The sequence below is a fragment of the Apteryx rowi genome, unplaced genomic scaffold (genome assembly GCF_003343035.1).
Source record: "Apteryx rowi isolate R43461 unplaced genomic scaffold, aptRow1 scaffold_574, whole genome shotgun sequence".
Classification (NCBI taxonomy): Eukaryota; Metazoa; Chordata; class Aves; order Apterygiformes; family Apterygidae; genus Apteryx; species Apteryx rowi.
Genome location: NW_020450843.1, coordinates 174,310 through 198,854, shown reverse-complemented (window position 1 = coordinate 198,854; position 24,545 = coordinate 174,310). Strand labels below are relative to the sequence as shown.

The 24,545-nt window shown below is 41.3% G+C and overlaps 1 protein-coding gene across 10 annotated transcripts in view; it reads left to right on the top strand.

The window, feature by feature from the left end:
- Positions 1–24,545, top strand: part of MADD (MAP kinase activating death domain) — a 75,119-nt gene that overhangs the window by 15,360 nt on the left and 35,214 nt on the right. For 5 of the 10 annotated variants that reach the window (XM_026082390.1, XM_026082384.1, XM_026082387.1 and 2 more), the window contains exons 3-19: positions 2,740–3,354; positions 6,115–6,418; positions 6,758–6,889; positions 8,147–8,260; positions 8,944–9,024; positions 10,824–10,880; positions 11,645–11,823; positions 12,414–12,649; positions 13,023–13,179; positions 14,154–14,257; positions 15,134–15,327; positions 15,922–16,253; positions 16,849–16,988; positions 18,109–18,210; positions 20,653–20,755; positions 21,787–21,973; positions 22,159–22,309. In XM_026082390.1, the coding sequence (XP_025938175.1) occupies positions 2,740–3,354; positions 6,115–6,418; positions 6,758–6,889; positions 8,147–8,260; positions 8,944–9,024; positions 10,824–10,880; positions 11,645–11,823; positions 12,414–12,649; positions 13,023–13,179; positions 14,154–14,257; positions 15,134–15,327; positions 15,922–16,253; positions 16,849–16,988; positions 18,109–18,210; positions 20,653–20,755; positions 21,787–21,973; positions 22,159–22,309 (3,188 nt within the window). The remainder of the gene's footprint in view (positions 1–2,739; positions 3,355–6,114; positions 6,419–6,757; positions 6,890–8,146; positions 8,261–8,943; positions 9,025–10,823; positions 10,881–11,644; positions 11,824–12,413; positions 12,650–13,022; positions 13,180–14,153; positions 14,258–15,133; positions 15,328–15,921; positions 16,254–16,848; positions 16,989–18,108; positions 18,211–20,652; positions 20,756–21,786; positions 21,974–22,158; positions 22,310–24,545) is intronic. The other 5 variants (XM_026082394.1, XM_026082388.1, XM_026082393.1 and 2 more) reach the window with 3 other exon arrangements.

The following is a 24,545-nucleotide window of genomic DNA, read 5'->3' as shown; positions in this document are numbered from 1 at the left end:
TATAAATAAATCTTTTTACTAAAGCATGTTTACTTTCTGTTTAATAAAGAGCTGTATTTGTTTGGAAGTTTGCAATCAGCAGAACTGTTTACAACAGAGATTATTCTTCTGTAAAATAAAAATATTCTATTCCTGCTTGGGTTTTTTTGTTTTGTAAACCTGCACTTTTCAGTTAACAGAAGAAGGGTAAGTGTCACTTGTATTTTGAAATGGGCAAATCTAAAGTATCAAGGTTAGAAAATGTCTTGTATGACGTTACATAGGAGAATGATGGTAGAGCCAGGTCTCCTACATCCCATTTAGTGTCATGTTTACTAAATCTTAATTACTTTAAAAAATGCTGCGAGTTCACATTTTATGGCAAATGGATCAAACCGAAGAGAGGTCATGTTGGGGATATACTTCTCCTCCTTGACTGTGTGAATCTCATAATACCCCTCAGGCAGTTATTCACTAACTTCCATGGAAAAGGGATAGCAGGAAAACAGTTAATACCTTGAAAGAAACTAAAGTCTGTTCTTCCAGTGAAAATTAGGAATAAACAATATTGCCTTTCCGTCTTTGTGTTCCCACTTCCCACAGTGTCTTTGTGTTCCCACACTTCCATTAGTGAGTTGTGGGACAAAGGTTGGGCACAGCTCTAATAAATAGGTCTACATACTACTACTTGGCTTTTGTAGTATAACTTATCCTTTGAATCTTACTTAAAAAACACACAGAAACACACGTATCTACATTTTCTAGAACTTTTTAATGAAAACTTTACAAGATGAGGTTTTGGGTCCACTGAATTTGTTAGTAAGTCTGTTTCTAACTTAATGGATGCCAGAATTTTATCAGTGTCATTTAGGGTTACCAAAACCAAAAAGGTTGTAACATGTTTCATCAAATAAATGAAAGTGCTTTTTCCTGAATGCTAGGGTTGCTTACTCAGTTAACTTTTTATCTGACTAAAGGCAGCTTTATTTTTGCTGGTTTTCTTTGTGCTTGCTTTCTCTCTCCCTCCCTGCCCCCCTTCCTTACTGGAAAAGCATTAGCATTCTTAATTTCTCTGTACTATTTAGCTTGTGGTTATAGTGTATTTCTACTGGAATAATTAAAGGCTATTATATGTCATACATCAATTAAGAATATTATGTTATCCTCATACTCCTTTCACAGCTGCTTCCTTTTGTGTAGCCAGCAAAAATTGTTGTGTGGCTTGCTTGGCTGTCATGGAATTTTACTCTCCAGCGGGGCCCATCTTTATTTGCCTGATCAGGGTATTATGATAAATTATTGTTTTGAACTCTTCCCTTAGGGGTTTTTAAACTTTTCCAATACATCCTCTTTACAGGTTACCATAATTGACAGGTCATGTGGGCTAGATGGAATAGGAGGGCATAGGTCTGCATGCTGTTGGTAGTGAATAGTGCCTCTTATCATAAGAACATTGAAATAATGTTCTGTGGGACTATGGTAAGGTCTATAATATCTCCCATTCCACCATAATACCATACCACATCATTCCACCACTTATTTGAGTGCTTCATAGTAAATTCTTGTTTTTTCCCAATTAGGAACTGTCGTGCTATGAAGGTTTGATAGTAACAACTGAGACAGTAATGTAATAAAATTATGTTTATTTCCTCAGTGCAACCTCTTGGATTAGTAACATCTATTAAAATAATGCGATTACTGATTTAAAAAGGATAACCCGAAACTGTCAGTTACTGCGCTAATAATTGGAAGCACTGCTTATCCCTACTTGAAAGCTTTCTTGTTCACTCTCTTAGTGAGAGGACTCTCAACCTTGAGGAGTTACCTTAACCCAGTGTCCCGGGAAAAGGGGAGGGAGGGGAATACTCACGGTCCAGCCAGAGAGGATGATCAGGTCACGTTCCCATCCCTGCTCAAACTCTGTTAGCTTCCAAGTCTCTTTTTATACAGCTGGGGCTCTGGGCAAACACTTCTTTTGCTGACTTTTGTGAGTTTCACAATCACAGGACTGTTTGTTTGTCTGCTTGGAAGGACCCTGCTAGCGAGGCAAGACCACAACACCTCCATATTGCTTCTTCCCTCCCTGGGGGTCCATGCAGATTCCTCGGCCTTGTCGGGTGGCAGAGTTCTTTAGTCCTGTTAACTCTTCTATTCTGCAGCCTTGAGCATATCAGTCCTTGTGCATATCAGGCAGCAGACTTCTTCTGTTAACTCTTCACTCGCTCGTCAGGAACTGATGTAGGATTTTCTCACTTATTTTCGTCTCATTCTTAAGTGTCTGAAATAGAGATCATTTTACTCTGGCTGTATATATTTCTGCAGGTCATGTTTGGAGGGGGATGTCTTTCCAACCCAAGTAGTACCCAGAGAGCTGTGCAGTTAAGTTCATTTTGGAAATTAAATTCAGGGAAATATCACAAGGGGATGTGTCCCTGAGAATGCAGTGCTCCTGAAATTCCTTTTCTTGGTCAAATTTGAACAGAGTAGCTTCTTGTTGGGCCTTGATAATGATGTAGACCTATTTTATTATTATTATTTTAACCTTTCTGCAATAATTGTGGCCCTGTACCTGCTTGCCTTTCTGTCTTTGGCAGTGTGGCTAATGACTGAGAAGCTGCACTCTCTCTGGGTGCAGGAAGTGAGGAGAACCGAAGATGAAACTGAGTCCATAGGCCCCTAACATGTTAATAGGGAGACACCAAAGATTTTTCTTGGCGTTAATCATCCATGTGTGTTTTCTTATTTGTTTGTTTTTTGCAGGCAGCCAAGTAGTGATAGTGTTGCTCAGACACCTGAGCTGCTGCGGCGTTATCCTCTAGAAGACCATGTGGACTTTCCTCTGCCGCCTGATGTTGTGTTCTTTTGTCAGCCAGAAGGATGCCTGAGTGTGCGGCAAAAGCGTATGAGCTTCCGTGATGACACTTCCTTCGTATTCACACTCACAGACAAGGATACAGGTGTAATTCGCTATGGAATCTGTGTCAACTTCTACCGCTCTTTCCAGAAGCGAGTACCCAAGGAGAAGGGAGAAGGCACAGGGGGACACAGGGCTCGGGAGGGTCAGAAAATCCCCAAACCTGGGGACACATCTGTCCCCCAAGAGGAAGCTGGCACCGAGAGTTCAGAGAGTGGTTCCTCACTGCAGGCTCCAAGTACAGAGTCTACCCCAGATGTGAATCGATCACCACGCAGTAAACGTCTGGCCAAAGGCAGCCATCGCTCTCGGAACAGCACACTGACTTCTCTGTGTATCCTCAGTCATTATCCTTTCTTTTCCACTTTCCGTGAGTGTCTGTACACTCTCAAGAGACTTGTGGACTGCTGTAGTGAGAGGCTGTTGGGCAAGAAGCTGGGGATTCCTCGTGGAGTGCAGAGGTATGTTAAGGTGGAAGAAAACTTTTTCCCCTGCACTGTTTGTTTCCAGGGCTGCAATTTTCTGTATGGCTGATTGTTGCTATAGGTTTGGTTGCAGAAGAGGCTGGTGGTTGAATGCTGACATGTTTCTGTTTTAATCCAGAAATATATACAGTAAAAAAGGGAAACTTTTGTGGTGATTTTTATAGGACTTCTCTCTCTGGTTCTGTAACCTGGTATGATTTTTAGTTTTTGATATGCCTATGGAGACATGATCCTGCTAGCAACTGACTGAACATGATCTTTTCTGAAGCTAAGCACTGATACTATGATTGCTGCTTTGCCATATGAGCTCCATGGCAGTGCACGTCAAGACTGATCCTCTGGCAAATTAGAAACAGCCAAGAAATAACAGGGAGCGTTTCCACTTGGGGCAAGAGGGAAATGATGAAAGTGTGCTTAATGAGCTTATGGAAAAACAATCTGAACTTCAGCGTGGGAGAGAAAAGACTAGAGAAGCAGGAATGGCTGAAAGAGCGCAAGGTACAATATTTGGGGGGAAGAGGGAGGAGAAGTAGAAAACTAAGAAATTGTCTAGGAAGTCTATGGGACTGGGGAACGACAACAGCAAGTTAAACAGGAACTTGCAGTGACTTTTTATTACCTGTTATTATGCTATTGGGTATGGAACAAAAGCTGTTGCACTGTAGGGTATGCAGGAAACAATGTCTTTATCTATATCTGTCATAGACATATCTTTGTATTAGTGTGCCTGGCACCTACATTCCAGGAAGATATTGTTCCTTTCCAATACGTTAACTAAAAAGAGAAAATACAAAATGAGTCATTGGGGGAAGGAGGAAAATATCTTAATAGTGAGAGTGATGAGGTTGTGAGCTCATAATGTGAATCCTGTAGCTTGGTACACTTCAGATTAAACTTGTCAAAGGCTAAGAAATGACAGAACATCTGCCGTTTTCATCTCTAGAAGCTCATTACCCCTTGGTTGAAAGGGGAAGGCTGACCTTGTCTGCAGAGCAGTTCATCCAAGTCAGGTTACTGACCTGGAATAGCTTTAGGAGAGTGTTCTGGGCTTATGACTGACTCTTGCATCAACACATTTGTCACTTGAATCCACTGACTGTTGGGAAAGAACGATTCTATCAGAGCAAAACTAATATATTTTTAATAGGAATATTTATTAAAGGAACTTATTTTGTCACTTGATTTAGTCTGATTATTATTGATACAGGAAAAAAGCTAAATTTCACAATTTTCTTCACCCCTCTGATCTCGGTTCTGAGTTTAGAAAGGGGTGCTAATGTATTCTGGTGTTGTTTGAATAGCATGTGGTATTTGAAAAATTTACTGTTGTTGGAAATCATTCTTAGAGTGAAGAACAACTGAGTGACAGATGGGGAGGGCAACAGGCGAAATGCTGAGCATACAACACTGGGATGATTAAGGCAGCAGGTCTGAATTACCGTGTGGCTTGCAAGCCATTACCTGGAAAAGTAGAATGGTTTTGCAACGATGGCAGAATAAAGGTGAAATTGAATCCTTACCTGTTGCAAAAGGTTGAGCGTGCCTGTTAACAGCATCATGTCCTATGCATTGTAAGTAACTGAAGAAAGAGTGGAGTATGAGAAACATTGCAGTTCCTAAGAGGAATGTCATGTAAACAGAATAACCTCAAATTGTTTGTGTTTTGATCCCTCCAAATTATTCTAATTGTTCTTCTCCTCTGAGGCCTCCAGTGACATCCTGTTCTGTTTTTTTTCTTCTTGCGTGCTCTCGTTCGCGTGCGCGTGCTCTCGTGTGTGTGTGTGAGACAGAGAATGAGAGAATGAGAACTGTAACATGGAACTTCTAATTCGAGCCATACCATCCTAAGGGATCTATTACAGTAACTGAAGATGTTCACCAGGCTGAAGTTTTTGCAGAGTGGCTAGAGCAGATTCCCAGCCATCTCTCACACTGTGCTACAACATTAAGGGTTGAAATGGACAATCCACTTTGAAACTGAGGCTGACAAGAAAAACAAGGTTTGAGTCTCCTGAGGCCCTGAGCAATGCTGTACATGTTTTATGGCCGGCTTATCTGTGAGCTACAAGTTTGCAGATTGCTGGCTTTGGGCGTGAAAAAATTGCTGTTTATTTCCCTAAGATACTTAAATGCTTTCCAGACAACTTTAAGAAATTAAATCTTGCTGAAATGCAGCCACTTCTGCTATACGTTATTCAGCTACTTAACAGCTTAGAAGAATGATGCAATACAATTTAGGATAGGATGTGAAAGAGTATTTTTTCATGCCAAAACATCTGGGAGAACTTGGTGAAGCGTTTTTTAATTACATCAGGTTATTATTTCCTATCTTTTTGTAAAAGTCTGAAGGATTGCTGAAAGCAACACAATCAGGCTTCTGTAGTTCTGGACTAGATAGGAGATTATCCAAGCCACATGCTGGATTTCAAGCACCAGGGCACTGAAAGGCAAGTGTCTTCAGAGATCTAGACCTTATTGAGCCACTTGAATGAATGAATGAACTTTCAGACCAAGATGACATACCCATTTATTTCTACTGCAGAAAGAGTTACATTTCTCCACAGTGGTTGTTTCAGTAAATTAAATCCCAGCTTTCCCATCTGTTTTGTGGCCAAATGTTTGTTAGGTGCATCTTTTAATATTTGGGGAATCTCTGCCCTTTTCCTGGAAGAGCCTTATAGAGTGGCTGTCAAATGGAGCTGTCAAACTATTAATCCTGTTGTTCTCACTTTGCAGGGATACCATGTGGCGGATTTTCACAGGCTCACTGCTGGTGGAAGAAAAGTCCAGTGCATTGCTACATGACTTGCGGGAGATTGAGGCCTGGATATACCGTCTGCTCCGTTCACCAATGCCTGTGGCTGGTCAGAAGCGGGTGGACGTGGAAGTCTTGCCACACGAGTTGCAACCAGCTTTGACCTTTGCTCTTCCTGATCCATCCCGCTTCACCTTAGTGGATTTCCCATTACATCTGCCTTTGGAGTTGTTGGGAGTGGATGCCTGTCTTCAGGTGCTGACCTGCATCCTCCTGGAGCACAAGGTAGGAAGGGAAGAGTTGATCTTTGCTCATAGGTATGTGGGAAGTTCTGCTCTGCCCAAAACCAGGTAGGCCAGATGTGTAGAACAGCTGTCCCTTGCAGTCTCTAGAATCATTTTGTCTGGGGAGCAAGGATTAGCTCTGTCTGAAGTTCCCATTTGGAAGGGTTTTACTATCATTATAAAAAGCATCCGTAGTTTGTTTTCAGACAGACTAATGGAGGGTCATCCAGTCTCACAGCAGTCAAATCAGAGGCTTACAGGGTATGATCTTTGGATACCCCTGGGGGAGTATCAGAAGGAATGGTTACTTCTGTGCTGTTGTGAGTTTCTGTGGTTGCAGGTTGTATTGCAGTCCCGAGATTATAATGCGCTCTCGATGTCTGTGATGGCCTTTGTGGCTATGATCTACCCATTAGAGTACATGTTTCCAGTGATCCCACTCCTTCCTACCTGCATGGCTTCTGCAGAACAGGTACATATTTTTCCTTCATTAGCCTTTTGCAAAAGATGTTTCTGTGATGTCTGAAACTGGCTGTGCACGGGAGTAGTTCTTGTTTCCTCCCCCACTGTCTTCTCAAGGACTGTAGCAAAGCCTGCCTTGCAGAGACTGTTTTCTGAGCACCGGTAACTATTTAAATCAGAGGTAACAAGTTTTATTTAAGATATCCTCAAAGCATGCTCAGTGAATAGTATGGTTCAAAGCAGTAGCTTCCAAACAATGGACTGGAAGGTCATAGATCCCCAATAGTATTAAAAGCATTATTTATTTATTTATTTATTTATTTATTTTTTTCCCCCAAGCTGAGTATTAAGGTTTGGGGAGGATCCAAAGCAATATTTAAGAAGTCTTGAGGGCTATTGATTCAAAGAGTTTGGAAACCATTGCCTACAACTTATTCTCCTCAGAAATATGAAGCGTTGAGTCTTTTTGGCTGGAAGCCTGGGTTTTGCTGATATTCAGGTCTCTGTAGGAGCTCATTATTTTGTTTGGAAAGACAGAATTCAGGCCATCTTATTACTTCAGTGCTATTCTGCAACTGCTGCTGCATTTTTTTTTTCTTTTTTTTTCTGCCCTTTGGAGGTAACCAAGTGTTCTAGATTTAAATAATAAATTAATCTTCCAATCTGCTGGTCTCAAGCTGCTGCACAGCTTATTGATTTACATCTTTTCCTCTCCAACTCCCCTTATCGGAAACAACAAGAATCTCCCCATTGGTTTTCCACATGCATCTGAAAATATTTACTATTTCTTGTGCTTCCGAGAGATGTTACTGTTTTGAAACCAAGTTAGCCTTGTAAATTTGGCTTTTTCCTTACAACAGCACAGATTCAATTTGAGCTGAGAGCATACTCATCTGTGACTTGCAGCTTCTCCAGTTGGACTCTTCTCTGAGCATCTTTTTTTTTTTTTTTTTTTCTCCCCTCTGTGATGGACATAGCAAGCTGATAGTTTAGCTAAGCTTTTTCCAAAGAGCCGTTCAGCTATATAAAAGTTCCCACCTGGGGGGGACGGGGGAGAACCTGATTCTTCTAAATTAAAAATAAAGCTCTTAGAAGCAGGACTTTTTACTCATCTTTTTTTAGTGTTTCTATTGTATGGAGTCACTGACTTTTGTCATTGCCTTGTGTGCTGTCTCCCCTGCTGTAAACAGATTGTAGTTAAAAATTTGGGAAGAAGGGTGTGATATCTAATGAAGATCTTGTCCTCATTAGTGTCTCTTTCTCTCAGTTGCTTCTGGCTCCTACACCTTACATCATTGGTGTTCCAGCAAGTTTCTTCCTTTATAAACTGGATTTTAAAATGCCTGATGATGTATGGCTTATTGACCTGGATACCAATAAGGTAAGTGATGCCCACCAGGACTTGTGGCTTTGTTTCCAGCGAACTGTGCCCTTTCATCAATGTGCCCATGGAGAATTTAAGAATGCCTGTTCTTATAGGCCAGCCTCAGTCTGCCTTTGCCATTCCTTTCAGAAATTTTAGAATTCCATTTCTTCTCGTATCTCAAGGTTCCTGTTTCTTTTGTTCAAAAGGCATTCGTTTTCAGTTAATCCATCTGACTACCTCATAGGAAGATAAATCCTCAAAGAAATGCTAAAGCTGTCTTCTTGGGTAACTGTGACCCTGTCTCTTATAGTGAGAAATCGGATCTGGTAAGAACCTTCCAGCAGCATTGGTTGTCATGATTCAAATGGGACCATGTATCCCACTTTCTACTGTGGCATGAGCAAAACTATTTCAAGGGAATTGTGCATTACGTATTATTGGAAATTCTGAAGGGTGAGAGTGGGTTCATTCAAACTTCTCTTTTCTGTGGTGAAAGATAAAGTAACTCCTCCCTTGTTTGTGATACTGTAAATAACCACAAAGAAGTGAAAATGAAAGTATTGATGCAGGGTTTTTTTTTTTCTTTTTTTTTCTGGCTTTTATTGCTCAGTCTCTGGTGTGTTGGAGATGTAGGAGATTCTGGTTTGGAGATGGCTACAGCTAGGGAATTTTTAGTTTGCTGCTGTGTTTAATTTCAGGTAATCGTTCCCACAAATGCAGAATCTTTGCCAGCACTGCCGGAACCAGAAGCTTCAGAGCTGAAAAAGCATCTGAAACAGGTAAGGGTCGCATTGGAAATAGGACTTAGCTTCAGTAGAACTCTGCAGATGTAGTCTTGCACCGCTGTTCTGCTATACCAGACAAGAATGCAAGTCACCAAATGTAAAGCAAAACGTGTTAAAAGCAGGTGTGTACTCTGGCACATCAGATGGATGTGGGTAGGGTACCAGGGAAGCTAGAATACACTTGTTCAAGCAGGTGCCCCTCAGTCAACCAGCCATGGAGAGGTCTCCTCCTCTGTGGAGGTGGGCTAATCACTGGAGTGGCCAATTAAAAAAAAAAAAAAAAGAAAGTTGCAGGGACCTCCTCTTTTGAGGCCCATAAACCATATGATTATTTTCTAACCTCACCTTCTCCTGACTAGCCTAAATCTGAGACTTTCATCTTGTTTTGGATCTCTCTGTACTTTCTCCAAAGGATTTCATTGTCATCTTTGTTACCTGTTTCATCTTTTGCTGTCTCTGCTACTTTCACTTCTCTCATTTGTTGTGGAAGCACGGGACTAGGAACTTTCTGTCAACCTGTTTAAGATGCCTGTTTTGTATGAGTGGCCATGTTAGAACTTAGCAGCATTTTGAGCTTGGGGAGCAATATCAATTGATGCAGGTGTTAAGTGGTAGGTATCCCGTTGCTGCTTTTCTTTCTTAAAGCAGAGAGTTGATTTGGAAAAGCCAAAGTGTGATCACAGAGGTGTATAATTGCAATTAATTTCTTGGCAATGAGAGGGATAATTTGAAACGCTCGTGGATGCAGCAGGTTGTCTCTGTGTTTCTTGCTGTCATTTGGGGCTAACTTGTTTTCAGTTGGTGCAGAAAGTTCCAGATTCCTCCTTTACATATGCCATGTGGGCTTTAAACTCTGACTTGATCTGTCTGTCTATGATCATCTTTGTTTCCCCTCCATTCACAGATCTGTATGTGAGGTCTCAATCTCTTCTCTCAGGTTCTGCTAAGCCATTAATCAGCTTGGGTCATCCTGGCTGATCATGTCAAGCAGGTTTTATCTTTTATTTCTGTTTTCCTTATGCACGCTGCATGCAGTATCTAAAGGTAAAGTGTGTTACTGACCTGGTGAGGTCTTCTTTCTCTCTTCTCATAGACCAGGAGAGCAAAGTGTGTAACCTTTGTGATACTCCAGTACCTCCTGTCAGCACAGATGGAAATAATGCATTGCTTGGAGTTCTGTTAGTTCCATCTCTCCCCTACTTCTGCCTCACCGCCTTGCAATTTCAGGCACTATTCACCAAAACTCTCTCACTAGGGCAAAGCTGAATATCAGAAGAATAAAATGTGATTTCCTTGAACACCTCTTTTTAAAATTCTCAGTTTGCCCCAGTTGCCAAACACAGGCAACACTCCTATATCCTTTGCCATTAAGAGTTGACCACTGGAGAAGGAGGGCTGCTGGTTGGTGTACAAAGTAGAGAACACTAAATTGAGGCTCATGTCATTAAGATTAACACCCTGGTGTGCCTTTGGGTCTTAGTGTCAATAAGAAAAAAAAAGCAGGGCATCTGCTTTTAAGCTGCAGTGGAAAGTTCTTAGCTGTATCAAAAAGGACAGGAGCCTTTCCACTTTCCAAAGAAGCTGTAGCTAGGTATGGATGTTTTGGGGGTGGGGCAGTCTGACCTCTCTACCAAAATATGCCTGTTTTGTGGTCCTTTTTATTTCCTCTCATTTGTGATACTTGGTAGTAATAGATTTTTTTTTTCCCTCCATCTGTTTCTCTGTGGTCATGTGTTCGTCTTGGCTCTGATGGGCTGCTGCTGTTATCATATGATCTTCCATCTTGCCTCCAGTATCTGGTTAGCATGACTGCAATCACTCAGCAACAGCTGCTCACTCCTGACAACAAGGTTCTTTATTTTACTCTTTTCCCCTCAATTTTACATTTTACCCTTTTCCTTTGGTGTTTTGGTTTTGCTTTGTTTTCTTTATTTATTTGTAAAATAAACACATGAGGACTCAGTGGGCGAAGGGGAGAAATGAGGGAGATTTAGGATTGTTTTGGCTCTCCAGGACAAAATTTCCAGTCCTGCTGCTCCATGCTGCGTTTCCCTGAGGATATTTATAAGGGCTGAGGAGGATGGTAGCTTTATGGAGAGATGAAGACCTAATTCAGATGCGAAGTGGAATATTGCAGGGATACAGACAGATGCCTGTGTGGAGATGTCTACACACTGTCCTGGGATATCAAACTCACCAGTCTAACTGCCAAGTTGCAAGGCAGGTTTCAAGGCCTCTACATCCCAAGGCGCATTCAAACTACACATGTGGAATAACTCTCCAATAAGTTGTTCAGAATGCCATACAGCTAGTGGTCAGATTTGTACTATCTGTTTTCACTTCAGGAATGATATAGCAGTGCAGAGCTGTGTGCTACCCTTTGACTGGCTCCAGGACCGTCTCATCATTGAGGAGATTGTTTGGATAGTCCACATAAACAAGAACAGGGACATATTTCTTGGCTCAGTGCAGGAGAAGAGATGGTTTAAGACACATGAAGGGAGCATGCTCAGTTGCTGTGATTGCCTGAAGGGCAGGGCAGCTCTGCTCTTGCTCTTGTTCCTTAAATAATTTTTCTCTTACTGAGTGTGTATGTAATGTTGTCCTTTGTCAGGCACTGGCCAGCATGAGTCTGAATACTCAGCCCATTCTTAATCTAGAAAAGTTCCATGAGGGGCAGGAGGTGCCACTGCTGCTGGGAAGACCGCAGAGTGACTTGCAGTCCACTCCCTCCACAGAATTCAACCCTCTGATCTATGGCAATGATGTGGACTCTGTGGATGTGGCTACCAGGTGAGGTTAGATGGAAAGGAAGTGCTAAGTCTTTATTAAGGTTGCACTTGAAGGCAGCACAGATGCTTCTGTGGTCCTGTGATAGAAGCAGCATCTTGGTTCTGCTGCAGATTCCATTTCACATCATGGGTGGGGGGGGAAAAAGGGCAGCAGTTAGTGTTTTGCGTCAGGTCTGTTAAATGCATGAATATAATTATACATGTTGAGAGGGGGATTTTTTTTTTTCTTGCATTTTCCTATAGTTCAGCCACTTTACCCTGGACTTGTCAGTATGATATTGTCTCCTTAGCTTAAATCACAGGCTTTGAACTACAAGAAAGCTGGAGACTTGGTTGTTGCCTCAGCTAGCTGGTATGAGAAAGATGTCTCTTCTCGGATGGGTCTTGGTGCTGAGGTGATGAATTAAAGTGAAGTGACTTCTTGACCTTTTTTTAAGAAGTTTTCTGGGAAGATGAAATTTTTGCATTGGGTTACTATTCTTCAGAGGTTTGAAACATTGCCCACTGCATAACTTTTAAAGGCTCTCTGTCTTCTGTTCTGTTCTGTTTTTTTTTTTTTTATCTGATATATTGCCCTCTGTTTCTTTTTAGGGTTGCTATGGTGAGATTCTTCAACTCGCCAAATGTTTTGCAAGGTTTCCAGATGCATACTCGCACTCTTCGGCTTTTCCCACGACCAGTGGTGGCCTTTCAGGCCAATTCCTTTCTTGCCTCTAGGCCAAAACAAACACCTTTTGCAGATAAGCTTTCCAGGACCCAGGCAGTAGAATACTTTGGAGAATGGTCACTCAACCCTACTAACTATGCTTTTCAAAGAATTCATAACAGTAAGTCTTGGTCTTAACTTTCCTGCACAGTTGGTGTGTTGCTGGAACTTAAACTGCAGAGAGATTCTAGGAAAGAACTTGGCCTAACACTGTATTATTCCTGCTCAGGAGGGATTTCCAGTTCAAGGAACCCTATTCTATTTTTATGTATGTCCTGATGGGTTCCTACTGCGTTACCCCTGCTATTAGCTCCCTATTCTTCCAGTTAATTTCACCTCTTGTGCCTTGTCTGCTTGCAGAGAAGTAGTTTTGCAGGCTTCTCAGAGCAGAGATTCTCTTCCTTTGTGCAAGACTTACYGGGGTAGCCTCACTGTGAATGAGGCCTCTGACACAAGTGAATGAGTTCAATTAACTCTTCTTGTTTTCTGTGCAGACATGTTTGACCCAGCATTGATTGGTGACAAACCTAAGTGGTATGCTCACCAGCTGCAGCCTATCCACTATCGTGTCTATGACAGTAATTCCCAGCTGGCTGAAGCACTGAATGTCCCAGTAGAGAAGGAAACGGACTCTGATCCCACTGATGACAGGTTAGTGGGGAGCATAACCCTAGTCACATGGTAGTCACTTCAGATATTCTGGCCTCTTGCTACTTTTCACTTGCAGCCTTTTTCTCTGGCCTCCTTGGTTACTGTTTATTTCTTGCATCTGGGCAGAATACTGATGCCAAAGTGGATTGTGTCTCACTGCTCTGGCATTGCAGCAACCTCTGATCCCTTTGCTAGTGTCTTCTCAAGCCTTCATTTAACACAATTCTTCATTTGCATTTTCCTGCTTTCTTTTGCTACCTGTGTGCCTCTTGCTATTTGATACTTCCCTCGCCATAACGTTTTGTTTCTCCATGCTGCTCTTTCTCAGTTTTTTTTCCTACTTCAGTACTACAAGCTTTCCTGCCCATTCTACCATTCTTTCAAATCTCTACTCAAAGCACATAGTTATGCAAAACTTGTTAGTATTACCCACTACCTGAGACCTTTTTTATATTCAATAAAATGAAAATAACTTTTTTGTTATAGTGATTTTGACTATATTCCTCAGTTTTGCATCTAATTTTATTACCTTTCATTTTCTGTTAACCTATGAGATCTTTCAGGCTGGGAATTGTTTGCCTTTTTATGTTCTGCACAGCACTAGTGAAGCTGACAGAGTTGGATTTATCATTTATCATAAAAAGGAAATGCTTTCTCTTGTGATTTCCAGTTTCTTTGAAGCTTCTCCCCCCAACTCCACTGAGAGTTCATACACTGCCCACCTATGCTTGACCTCATTAATTTTGCCGAAAACCTTAAATCTCTTCCTGTGTTGTCTCTTCACCTATCTCAAAGTTATTTCATTTGTTCTTACATTTCACAAAGCCAACCCCAACTCCTGAGAAAAGTTTGCTCATAGGGACTGTAATATGAAATTTTAAGAGGCCCATGGAATCAGTGCTGATTCACATCTTTGAAATATTTGACCCTGCTGTTGCTGTGCTGCCTCTCATCTCTCTTACCTCTCGTGGCAGTGGCAGTGACAGTGTCGACTATGATGACTCAAGTTCCTCCTACTCCTCCCTTGGTGACTTTGTCAGTGAGATGATGAAATGTGACATTAATGGCGATACCCCAAGTGAGTAACTCTGTGAGCTGTGCTTTCACTAAGCCCGCATAGGTTCTTCCTCCCCATTCACCTGTGCTGTGGCAAAAATGCTACCTCTAAGTCTCTGAATCAGCAAGGTCTGCCATAGTCTTGCTCTGAGGTAGGAGAGACTTTATCTTTCTACATCCAGAGCAAAAGAAAGGGCAAAAGAAAGATACTTCCGCTTATAAACAACACCTTCCAAAAGATGCTAGGAGAAAGGAACAGAATTAGGTGCTGCTGAACAAAACTGCCTTGCTAGGTCTGGGAATAACCTGCTGCTGCCAACAGATGTGGTGCAATGCAAGCAGCAGAGCACCAGCTTTCTCCTGCCCCTACATATTGGTCCTCAGTGCTGACTTCAATGAATCACTCATCCTAGTGAGGACAGGAAAATTCATTCTTTGTGGTTTGTATGGAGGCTGCAGCAATAGCTTCTCTTGTGACAGTGAGAAACTATTGCTTTCTTTAAGAAACTAAATATGGAAACCACAATGTATTTTCCATGTCCCAAGGACAGTAGGTAATCACAAGTTGCTGCAAGGGAAACTCTGCTTGGAAATGAGGAAAAGCTCTTTGCAGTGAGCATGGTTAAACACTGTAATAGGTGCCTAGAGAAACAGTGGGATCTCCAGCCTTGGAGACTTTCAAAACTCAATGGGTCAAGGTCCCAGTCAACCTGCTTTAACTTTGAAGTTAGCTCCACTTTGAGCAGGCGGTTGAAATAGATGACCTCCAAAGGTCCTTTCTAACCTAAATTTTTGTGATTCTATATTCTGCTGAGCAGTTCTCATCTGCCAATGATCTTTAGATGAATGAGAGGCTGAAGAAGGCAGTACTCTTTAATGCAAAATGCTGTGTTTGCAGATGTTGATCCCCTGACTCACGCAGCCCTTGGTGATGCTAGTGAAGTGGAATTTGATGATTTTCAAGAATATTCAGGGGATCTGGATGAACAGGCCATGGACAGTGAGAACTCCCAAGAGAACAACCAGCCTCGTTCAAGTTCCAGCACTACAGCCAGTAGCAGCCCCAGCACTGTCATCCATGGAGTGAATCATGTGTGTACTGGGATGAGTTCAGCCCAGAGATCAGACATGGTATTAGGATGTGCAGAAGGGGAGAATGCACGTGGTTCTGTTCGAGGAGGGCAAAAGCTAGTAGGACTGTGAAACCATGTGCAGAATAGCTTGCATGCTTTTTCTGGACTTTCTGAGCCAAGGCTGAGTTTATGGTAGCATCCTATGCTGGGACAGAGCATTCCTGTACACACAAGCTCCCATGCTTTGAAAAATGTATTACTAACATAGAGGTCCAGGATGTGACTGCAAGAATTGCTTTTAAACAAAGATCTAATGCATTAGAGGAATGGGGAGTGGGTGGGGGAACAGTCATGAATCTGTGGTCATTTAAGAAGAAGGGGAGTTGCTTCCGTAGTCGCAAAGCAGTGTAATGGAGAGCAGTTATCCTGAGCTAATGCTTAACAGATATATTTTACAGGGGAGTAAGCCCCTAGAACAGTGCACAAATACTGCAGTGTTTATGAAACTCTAGGTTAGAGCCACTGATAGAGGTGATGGGATGGGGTTGCAAGTCATTGCAAGGACCCTGTAGACTGCCCAGTTTGAAATAATTGTTCTTTTCCTGCCATTCAGTTGGATGTAATACAAATTAGCAAACAGGACAATGATTTGACTGGTCCACAGGAGTCAGCAGATTCAGCAGAGATGGAAGAGAAGATAGTTGCTGGGTTTTCAAACCATCTCCCTTCCTTGCCACTGCAACCAAGCTTTCCCAAGATGAGCCTGGATCGTCGTGAGAGTGACAGCCCAGCTGGCAGTATGAGCTCTGCAGAAGGAGGGGTGAGGAAGCGAGAGTACGACAATCCCTATTTTGAACCACAGTATGGATTTCCTACAGAGGATGAGGATGATGAGCAAGAAGAGAGCTACACCCCAAGATTTAACCAGAATCTCGATGGAAGCAGGCGAGTCTCCCTACCTCCTGCCTTTCTGTACAGCAATTTTGGGGTTTCCATTTGCTTCATGTGGTTTAACACTCAAATGTTCTTTGCACCTGAAGTGTATTGTTGGTCACTGCCATTTAATGCTGAAATTCTGCAAACCCTTCTGGTTTGACTGCAGGCAGTTGCTTAGTTCCCTCAGTTCCTAACAGAATTACCAGTGTTTCCTAGAAGTGTTCTAGGATATCACCTGCTGATTCTTGGAAATATATGAGGAATTTTGGTTGTGAAGCCTTGTCTCTTGGGGGTAAGATGTGAGGGGCTTTGACACTATAGTGACAGATAACATTGGGTTTTCTTGTAATTACTCTCAAAGCAGACCCCTTCCACCCCTGATCCACAGATGCCCTTTTACAGACAGACTTTCAGTATACCCTGAAAGGTAATAAAAGCCTGAATACAAATATTCTTCATCCACTCTCCCCATCCCCTCACCTGCCACCATGTTAAGGGTAGTGTGGTGAAAACTGGTGAGGAATGAGACCACCTTGTATGATTGTGGGGGATGACGCAGTTGGTTGGAAAAATGCTGTTAACAGTTGTACTTATTTCTTTAAAGGTCTCAGAAGCTACTGCGCCCAAACAGCTTAAAACTGGCCAATGATTCTGATGCAGATTCAGACTCCAGGGCCAGTTCCCCAAACTCTACCATCTCCAACAACAGCAGTGAAGGTTTTGGAGGCATCATGTCTTTTGCCAGTATGTACTAATGCATTAAGCTGTTTTTATGTTAGAGATTAAAGAGAGTTGCAATAGAGAGGTGGCTAGTCGAGAGAATGGTTTGATTATTAAATTGTCACCAGGTCTCCAGAAATCATGTTAGGAGCCACGGGATCTATTTAACTTATGCTGCTGATAAAGTTTTTCTTGCTGAAAAATACCTAAAGCACTAGTTATATGGTTAGGCCCTTGAGTTATATGGCACTTTGAGGTGCAGATCAGAATTTTTCAAATATGTTTTAATAATAAAGTCTACTGGTAGGGAAAACTAATATAGAGTTTTCTGATGAATGAAAAAAATATGACCAGTCAAGTCTTTTGCTGCTGTGGGGAGCATGGGAAGGAGTTTGTGACAGTGGGGAAAATGTATTGAATGTTTCTGGTAAAAATGATTATTACTAAAATAAGGCTGAAAAGGATAACCTAAGCAGACTAAGTAGTTATGCTCATGTTTTAAATGAACATCCTGAGGTATTAGAGATAATCAGCTTATTGATCTACGTGAGATGCTTTCAGGCTGTCTGCAGACTTAACAATGCACAGTCATCTGGTTATGTTATTAAGATCTTTAAGATCTCTCAGTGCTAGGAAAAACTTCTGTTGTGTTTTCTCTCTATAAATAGAAAGCTTCTATTTTAAAGCAAACTTCTGTGGCAGATTTATGGAGTTTCACAAGGCTCTGTGCACAATCCTCACTTCAAGCTTAAATACTCTGGAGATTTTCTCTCATCCTGTTCTTTTATGAGGTCCCTACCATTCATTTGCTCCTAAAAAGAGAATCAAATTAGAAGACGCAGTTGATGTGAGGTAACCTGTGTAAGTGCAGGAAGACAAGTGGATATTGTTGGTACAAGACTCAAAGATACAATGGCAATAATTGTAACATAAAAGCTAAGAATTAGACTTATACAGTTCAGAATAATCTAATTACAGACGTGGTTGCATCATAAATGAGATGACATACTTCTAAGATTCTAGATAATAAAGTAGTACTCCATCGTTAGGGACCTTGAATAAAAAGGTGAATTGCAGGAAGTTTAAGAAGTTTGGGGTGTGCAATGAGCATTAGGCATTTAATTGTTTTCTTCTTCTGTTGTAGGCAGCCTGTACAGAAACCACAGCACAAGTTTTAGTCTATCCAACTTAGCCCTACCAACCAAAGTTGGGAGAGACAAGAATACTCCCTTTCCCAGCCTAAAAGGTAACCATTTTTCCCTTTGTCTCCTACAGCCTTTACATTCTTGTAACTGAGCAATCTGAGGGTTTACTCCTAAAAGGCATTTTAGGAGTAAAAGCATTTTGGTAGTTTGGGTTAGTACTTATGTTGGGTCTAATGTTTCTCAGGTGGACTTCTTTCCAACAATTAGTCTGTGTTGGAATGGGAAACTTGCTAGTTTATTTTAAAGGATACAGAGTGAATATTGTGGGGGGGGTTTTTTGTACTTTGTTTTGTTTTTTTTTTAAGTACTTAGCATAAAGAATGGGAATGAAGAACTAGGTTCTACTTTTGCACTGACACTATCTTCATGATTAGCTTTAGGCAACTTGTTTCAGTGATGCCCCATTTATGAGTGGGGATAATGCTTGCCCACCTCCTGTGGAGACTGAGGTCTCCATAGGTTTCAAAAGTGTTAATAGTCTTTTCAGTTCACCAAATAGAAAATTACCTGATCAAAGTTAAAGTATACACATGCTTCAGCTCAACCAGAGTGAAGATCCATCCCTAACTTACATGCACAATCTTCTAATTGGAACATCTTCTTTTTGTCTGCGCTATCATTAGATAACATGATTGAACAGAGGCTAGAGAAATTACCTTCTTACACTAGGGAATTAGTCAGCCTGGTCATCCTTGCACTGAATGTGACAGTGGAAGGGTGGTTGCGGACATGGTGGTGTTTTAGTGTTGAGACCTTTTCAGTTGGTGAACTGGGTGAAGGTTTTATTTTGCCTTTTGAGTTATTCTATCTGATTAGAACTTACTGCTTTTGTTTTAATATGTTGATTTATTTATTTTTTCCTCYTCCTCATTTTCATCGGTAAAGATTACTTTAATCTGGAAGTGGGAAGGGATGTGGATGAAGGTTGGTATGATGTTTTGCTGACCTTTGATCTTGTAGAAACAAAGGCCATAAGCTGAGTTTTGTGTTTCTGCTTTGGACTTTGTTTTTGAGACAAGTAATCATCCCCTGTGTGTAAAATGAGGAGGAACAGGACTGGTATGGTGAAAACACTAGCAGAGACTCTGCACAGCTGTTTTTGACAAGATTCTACCTGTTGGTTGCGTTTTCATGTCCGATTGTGCAGGATAAGAAGCACGCTTCAAGTCAGGGTTATTTTCATGGGTAAACTTCTTAATGACTGATTCCATACATTGGAAGAAAACAGTGATGGGTTTTGCCATTCCATGTTCATGCTTTGTGCCTCATCTTCCGCAGTTTGGTGTTTTTTTTCTTGATGACTGTAATGCTGCAGGGCCTTTAATGTTACTATGCAGCTATGAGGATGAGATTTCTGTGGAGTAGTTTGGTCCGTTTTGTGCATGCGTAAGGGTGTGTATGTGTTTGTGTTCACTTATGTGCGCATGCTAGCTCACTGAGGTTCCCGCTGGGCACTTCTCTGGTTTTTAAATGTGTTTTTGTCTCTGTTGTAAGGATACAAAATTGCTGAGTAACTCCTTTTCTTACCAAGTGTGTGTGGTACCCTGTGTTTGTAACTCTGTAATGGGAAATGATGCTGGGACTCCATCTCATTGCTGCTGTTTGACTTCTCATCTTCCTTTTTAATTTTTACTTCATGCACATCCATTAATATTGTTTTTTTTCCTCAGTGATGCAGATTTTTTTGATAGTGCTCTTGAAATGCAGTGTGTGCAATAGTGCCCTTGGAGGTGCAATACATTGGTTCCACAATGCCAAATTTCAAGTCAAGCACTATCTGTTAGATTAATTAGGCTGGCCCTTGTTGTCTTGGGCTTTCAAGCATCCTTCCTGCTCTAGTGTCATTGGGTTTTGTTTTGAGGGAGGTCTGGGAAGAAGCTGGTAGTTGGATTTTTTTGATGCTGATGGTGGGGAGTGTAGATATTGTAGTACACTACTAATTGTATATTTTGTGTCCCAGTATTTGGGTTAAATACTATAATGGAGATTATTACTGAAGCTGGCCCAGTAAGCAATGAAGGTGGGTTCCCTACAGCATGAGCTGTGCATGATATACCAATTTCCAGCATTCCCTATGCCTGACTTTGAGCTACCTTTCTCATTGGGTAACCAGTATCACATGATCTATACTAGTCACCCCCAATGCATTATGCTTTTACATATAGTGACTAATTTGAAGATGGTTCTTGTTGTGGAACTGCATGCAGAGCAGCCAAACTTTTCCTGCCTTTCACCTCCTGCTCCCATTACCATCTTCTCTTTTTCTCTCTGCATTACTCACATTACTGTTTTCTGCCGATGTGTGATGCTAGAATATGATATATGCTGCTGCTTTTTTGGAGTTTCCATTTTGTTTGAAGTCTGTTATCTGTAATCCTAATAGGTGTGTTAGCCAGCCTTAGCATCGCTTGTTACTGTTCTGGGAACAGATTGTTTTTTCCCCCCACCCCTCTTCCTCTTATCCTGTTTTCTCTCCTGTTTAGGGAACAGGCGAGCCCTTGTGGATCAAAAGTCTTCAGTCATTAAGCACAGCCCAACAGTGAAAAGAGAATCTCCATCACCTCAGGGACGAACTAGCAACTCCAGGTAGTGTGTGTGTGTATTGTTACAAAGGTCTCCAACTTCCTGAGGAAAGATGACCAAGTACAACCGTTGAAAACTATGTAGTACTTTTCTGTGGCCCTAAGCTTACACACATGATTGTCTGAAAAGATTTCCTATGGATGGCCTTTCAGTTAATAGTATATATATGTGTTTTTTGGTGCTTCAGACTATCCTCTTTCGGTCCAAGTTCCAAAAAGATTCTAGGTCCTGAAAGACCCTGCTTTAACTCAGTATTTCATCTTTGTAATTGAGTCTGTTCTGAATAAGGTAGTCTAGCCAGTAGCGGTTTAGCAGACCACGCAGGGGATCAGCTGAGTCACATGGAGCAGTTTGATTCTATGAGTTCACGAGAAGTGCTTTTCTCAGCCTTGGGAAGGGACTCAGCACGGTGCAAGTAAACATTACCTGACCTGTGCCTGTGCATTCTCCTCCCTTTCTTCCCTAACAGCCATGTGTAGAGTGAAATTTACTTTAAGCTAATAGGGATGGGAGGCAAGCAAGGACAAAAACTGCAGTTCATACTGGGGGGCACAGCAGGCTGCACAGGAGTTCCTGCCTTCCTACTCTTCCCCACACTGTGGCAAGGCAAGCTGAAGCGGTACACCCAACAAGGCTGCTGCACTAGTATTGTTAGTTGGGTTGCCCTTCACCTTTCAAGGAAAGCCTACAGGTAGGACAAAGCAAAGGTGGTGGTATAAGAGATTCCTATGGATTCTGAGGATTGCTGTGGAGGTGGGAAGTAGAGTAGTAGATAGAGGACTGGGGAAAAGCTGATTACAGCTTATTACAGGAAATAAGGGACAATGATAAATGATACCACAGCTCTAGAACAGAGCTTGGGCAGTTATGTTAGCAGCATGCCTAGCTAAACTGAGGTTATTTTCCTGTAAACCTAGCTTTGATACAAAGTGCATTTACGTGTGTGTCCTGGCTGTATCTCTCTTCCCATGAAAACCTAGTCAAGCAGAGGGCTAACTTCTGCCTGGTGTTTTTCTCCTCTATATATCCATCAGTGAGAACCAGCAGTTCCTGAAGGAGGTCGTACACAATGTTCTCGATGGGCAGGGTGTTGGCTGGCTGAACATGAAGAGAGTCCGGCGTCTGCTGGAGAGTGAGCAACTCCGTGTCTTTGTACTAAGCAAGCTAAATCGCACCATCCAGTCAGAAGAAGACGCTCGACAGGACATCATACAGGATGTGGTCAGTGCTGAACTCAGCAGGGTCCTCATACCTGGTGTATGCCTAGATTCAATTCATAGAAGGTTTTAAAAACAGTATGTTAAATTAATCCGACATGCTGACATTACAGCGCTGTTTTGGAATTTATGTTCTTGAATGACTTTCTCACTTCTGAAATAGTGACACTGTTGGGATTTTCATTGTAGGAGATCAGCCGCAAGGTTTACAAAGGCATGTTGGACTTGCTGAAGTGCACTGTGTTGAGCCTGGAGCAGTCATATGCAAATGCTGGCCTGGGAGGCATGGCCAGCGTTTTTGGCCTGCTAGAGATAGCACACACTCACTATTACAATAAAGGTAAGAAATGTGTTTATGAGAATATAGGGCGCTGAGGCAAACAAGATCCTTATTGTAAAGTTAGATGTTTTGTGGCTTCTGATATTTCAGGGGTTTTACCACACTTTGAAAATAGGTAAGAACTGTATCATTGTTACTGAAACCTTACAGAGCTTGAAACAATTCTCTTGCACACTTGCAGCTGACCAAAGCAAAATAATGGCCATACCAACAGCTGAAAATGCAAACTACGCAGCATGATTAAAAAGTTTTTACAGATGAGGGTGGAAATTCTGTGAGCGGGGACCTTCAGCTGAGACTGACCCGTCCACAGTCTTGGAAAGTTACTCCAGACAGCCTGAATAGGAAGGGAGATATTTCTAATGTGGAACTATAGCAAACTTTAAGATTGTACTAACCACCTTGCATTACACAGTAATTCTTATATCACTAAAAACTCTTAAAGAGGAATGTCTGATTTAGGTAATACCTCTTTGTTCTTCCAGTTTTTCTTAAAATCTGATTTTAAGGGAAAATAAAATGGATGCATAAGGAGAAAGGACAAAAGATAATAATGTCACCTCTGTATTAGATATTTGACTCAGCTGTAATCTCATATGATGAAAAGCTATTTATTTCACAGTAGCAGAGGAGTAACATCTATTAAGTGTCTTATAGTTGGCAGTCTGGATAGCTTACATCAGGGATCTTATGAGTTGATGAGCTCAGATGCTCTGTGGGCTACTGATATTCGTTTCCAAACATTGTTAGAATGCTGAGGTAGGTCAGGAGGACTCTGCTGGTGTAGCAGTCCCAAATGTGGGGGTAATTATAAGCCTTTCAATCTGACACTGTTCCTAAGCAAAATTATGGAATGACTAGTGCAAAACTCAATGGTTTTAGAGTGAAATCATGCTAATATAGTGCCAAACGCCATAGTTTGATAGTAAATAAAGCTTAAAGTGAATTAATTCTGGTCACACACAACAAAATTTACAGATATAAACTTTTATAGGATCGATGCATCTTTAAAGCACTTCTCTCATTATTGCATGACATCTTGATTTATAGTCAAATTTTAAATACTTAGTATCTCCTATCTGATTTCAATGAGTTAATTTAGATAAATTTCTAGAAATGATCTGTAGAGATTGGCATTCATCTTAATGCTATTTAATATTACAGTAGTGATCTAGTAATCATAAAATTGTTCAGAGTTTGCATATGATGCATACTGTTGGAAATGGATGTGGTGGATATAGGTCATTTATCTAGAGTACTCTAGATCCTTAATAAAGCACGGTTGTGATGAATTTATTTTAATATGGCCAAACTAAAGTCATGTGTTTAGGAACAAGGAAAGTTAGCAATGATAATAGGGTGGGGAACTGTATCCTAAGAAGCAGTGTCTCTGAAAGTGGCAGCTAAGTGTGAGCTTCCCAGTGTTCTTCTCTCTCTCTCTCTCTCTCTCTGAAAACTCGTCTGTGTGAGGGGGAGGTTAGTTGTTGTTGTTACTTATGTAAACCTGGGAATATAGATCTAGGATGCAGAGATTATATTGTCTTTGAATTTGTCACCAACAAGACCACAGCTGGTGTAGTGTTTTCAGTTCTGACCATTGCACCTTGCAAAGATGCTGAAAAATTGAGATGGTTTCTGAAAAGAGCTTCAAGGAATTGGGAAAAAGTTTCTACTCTGAAAGATGGCAGCGTTCAATCAGTTGAGCCTTAGACATTGATCTTTTTCTGTAATTATCTATATGGAAAGGTGGTGCTGATAGCAAAATCTTTAATCTATGGGACAAAGGTATTACAAAAGCTAGTAGCTAGACAAATTTAGACATCAGGGTGTGAAACTTTGACTGTAAGCATAATGAGCTATTGGAACAGTTTGTGCAGAATTGCAGGAGATTCTTTACTGGGAATCTAATTCTAACTTAAATATTCTATTCTGAAAGTTTTGCTGCAATTCAAATTGTAGCTTGTTATACAGAGAAATGATCTAAATTGCTTTTGGGAACATATGATTATAGAAAGTCTCAGAGAATGATGGAAGTGCTATAGCAGATATTTTTTTCTTAACTGAAGTTTCATTCAGTGTTACCCAACATAGATGATTGTATTTGTCATCTTTTCACTGTAAGAGGAATTTACCTATATTCTAGAAGCAGTATTTTTGGTAGTTTAGGCTGCATTCTATAATTTTGCACGACTCGGCAGAAGAAATACTGCACTCACTGTGCCAAAGAAGTTTTGCA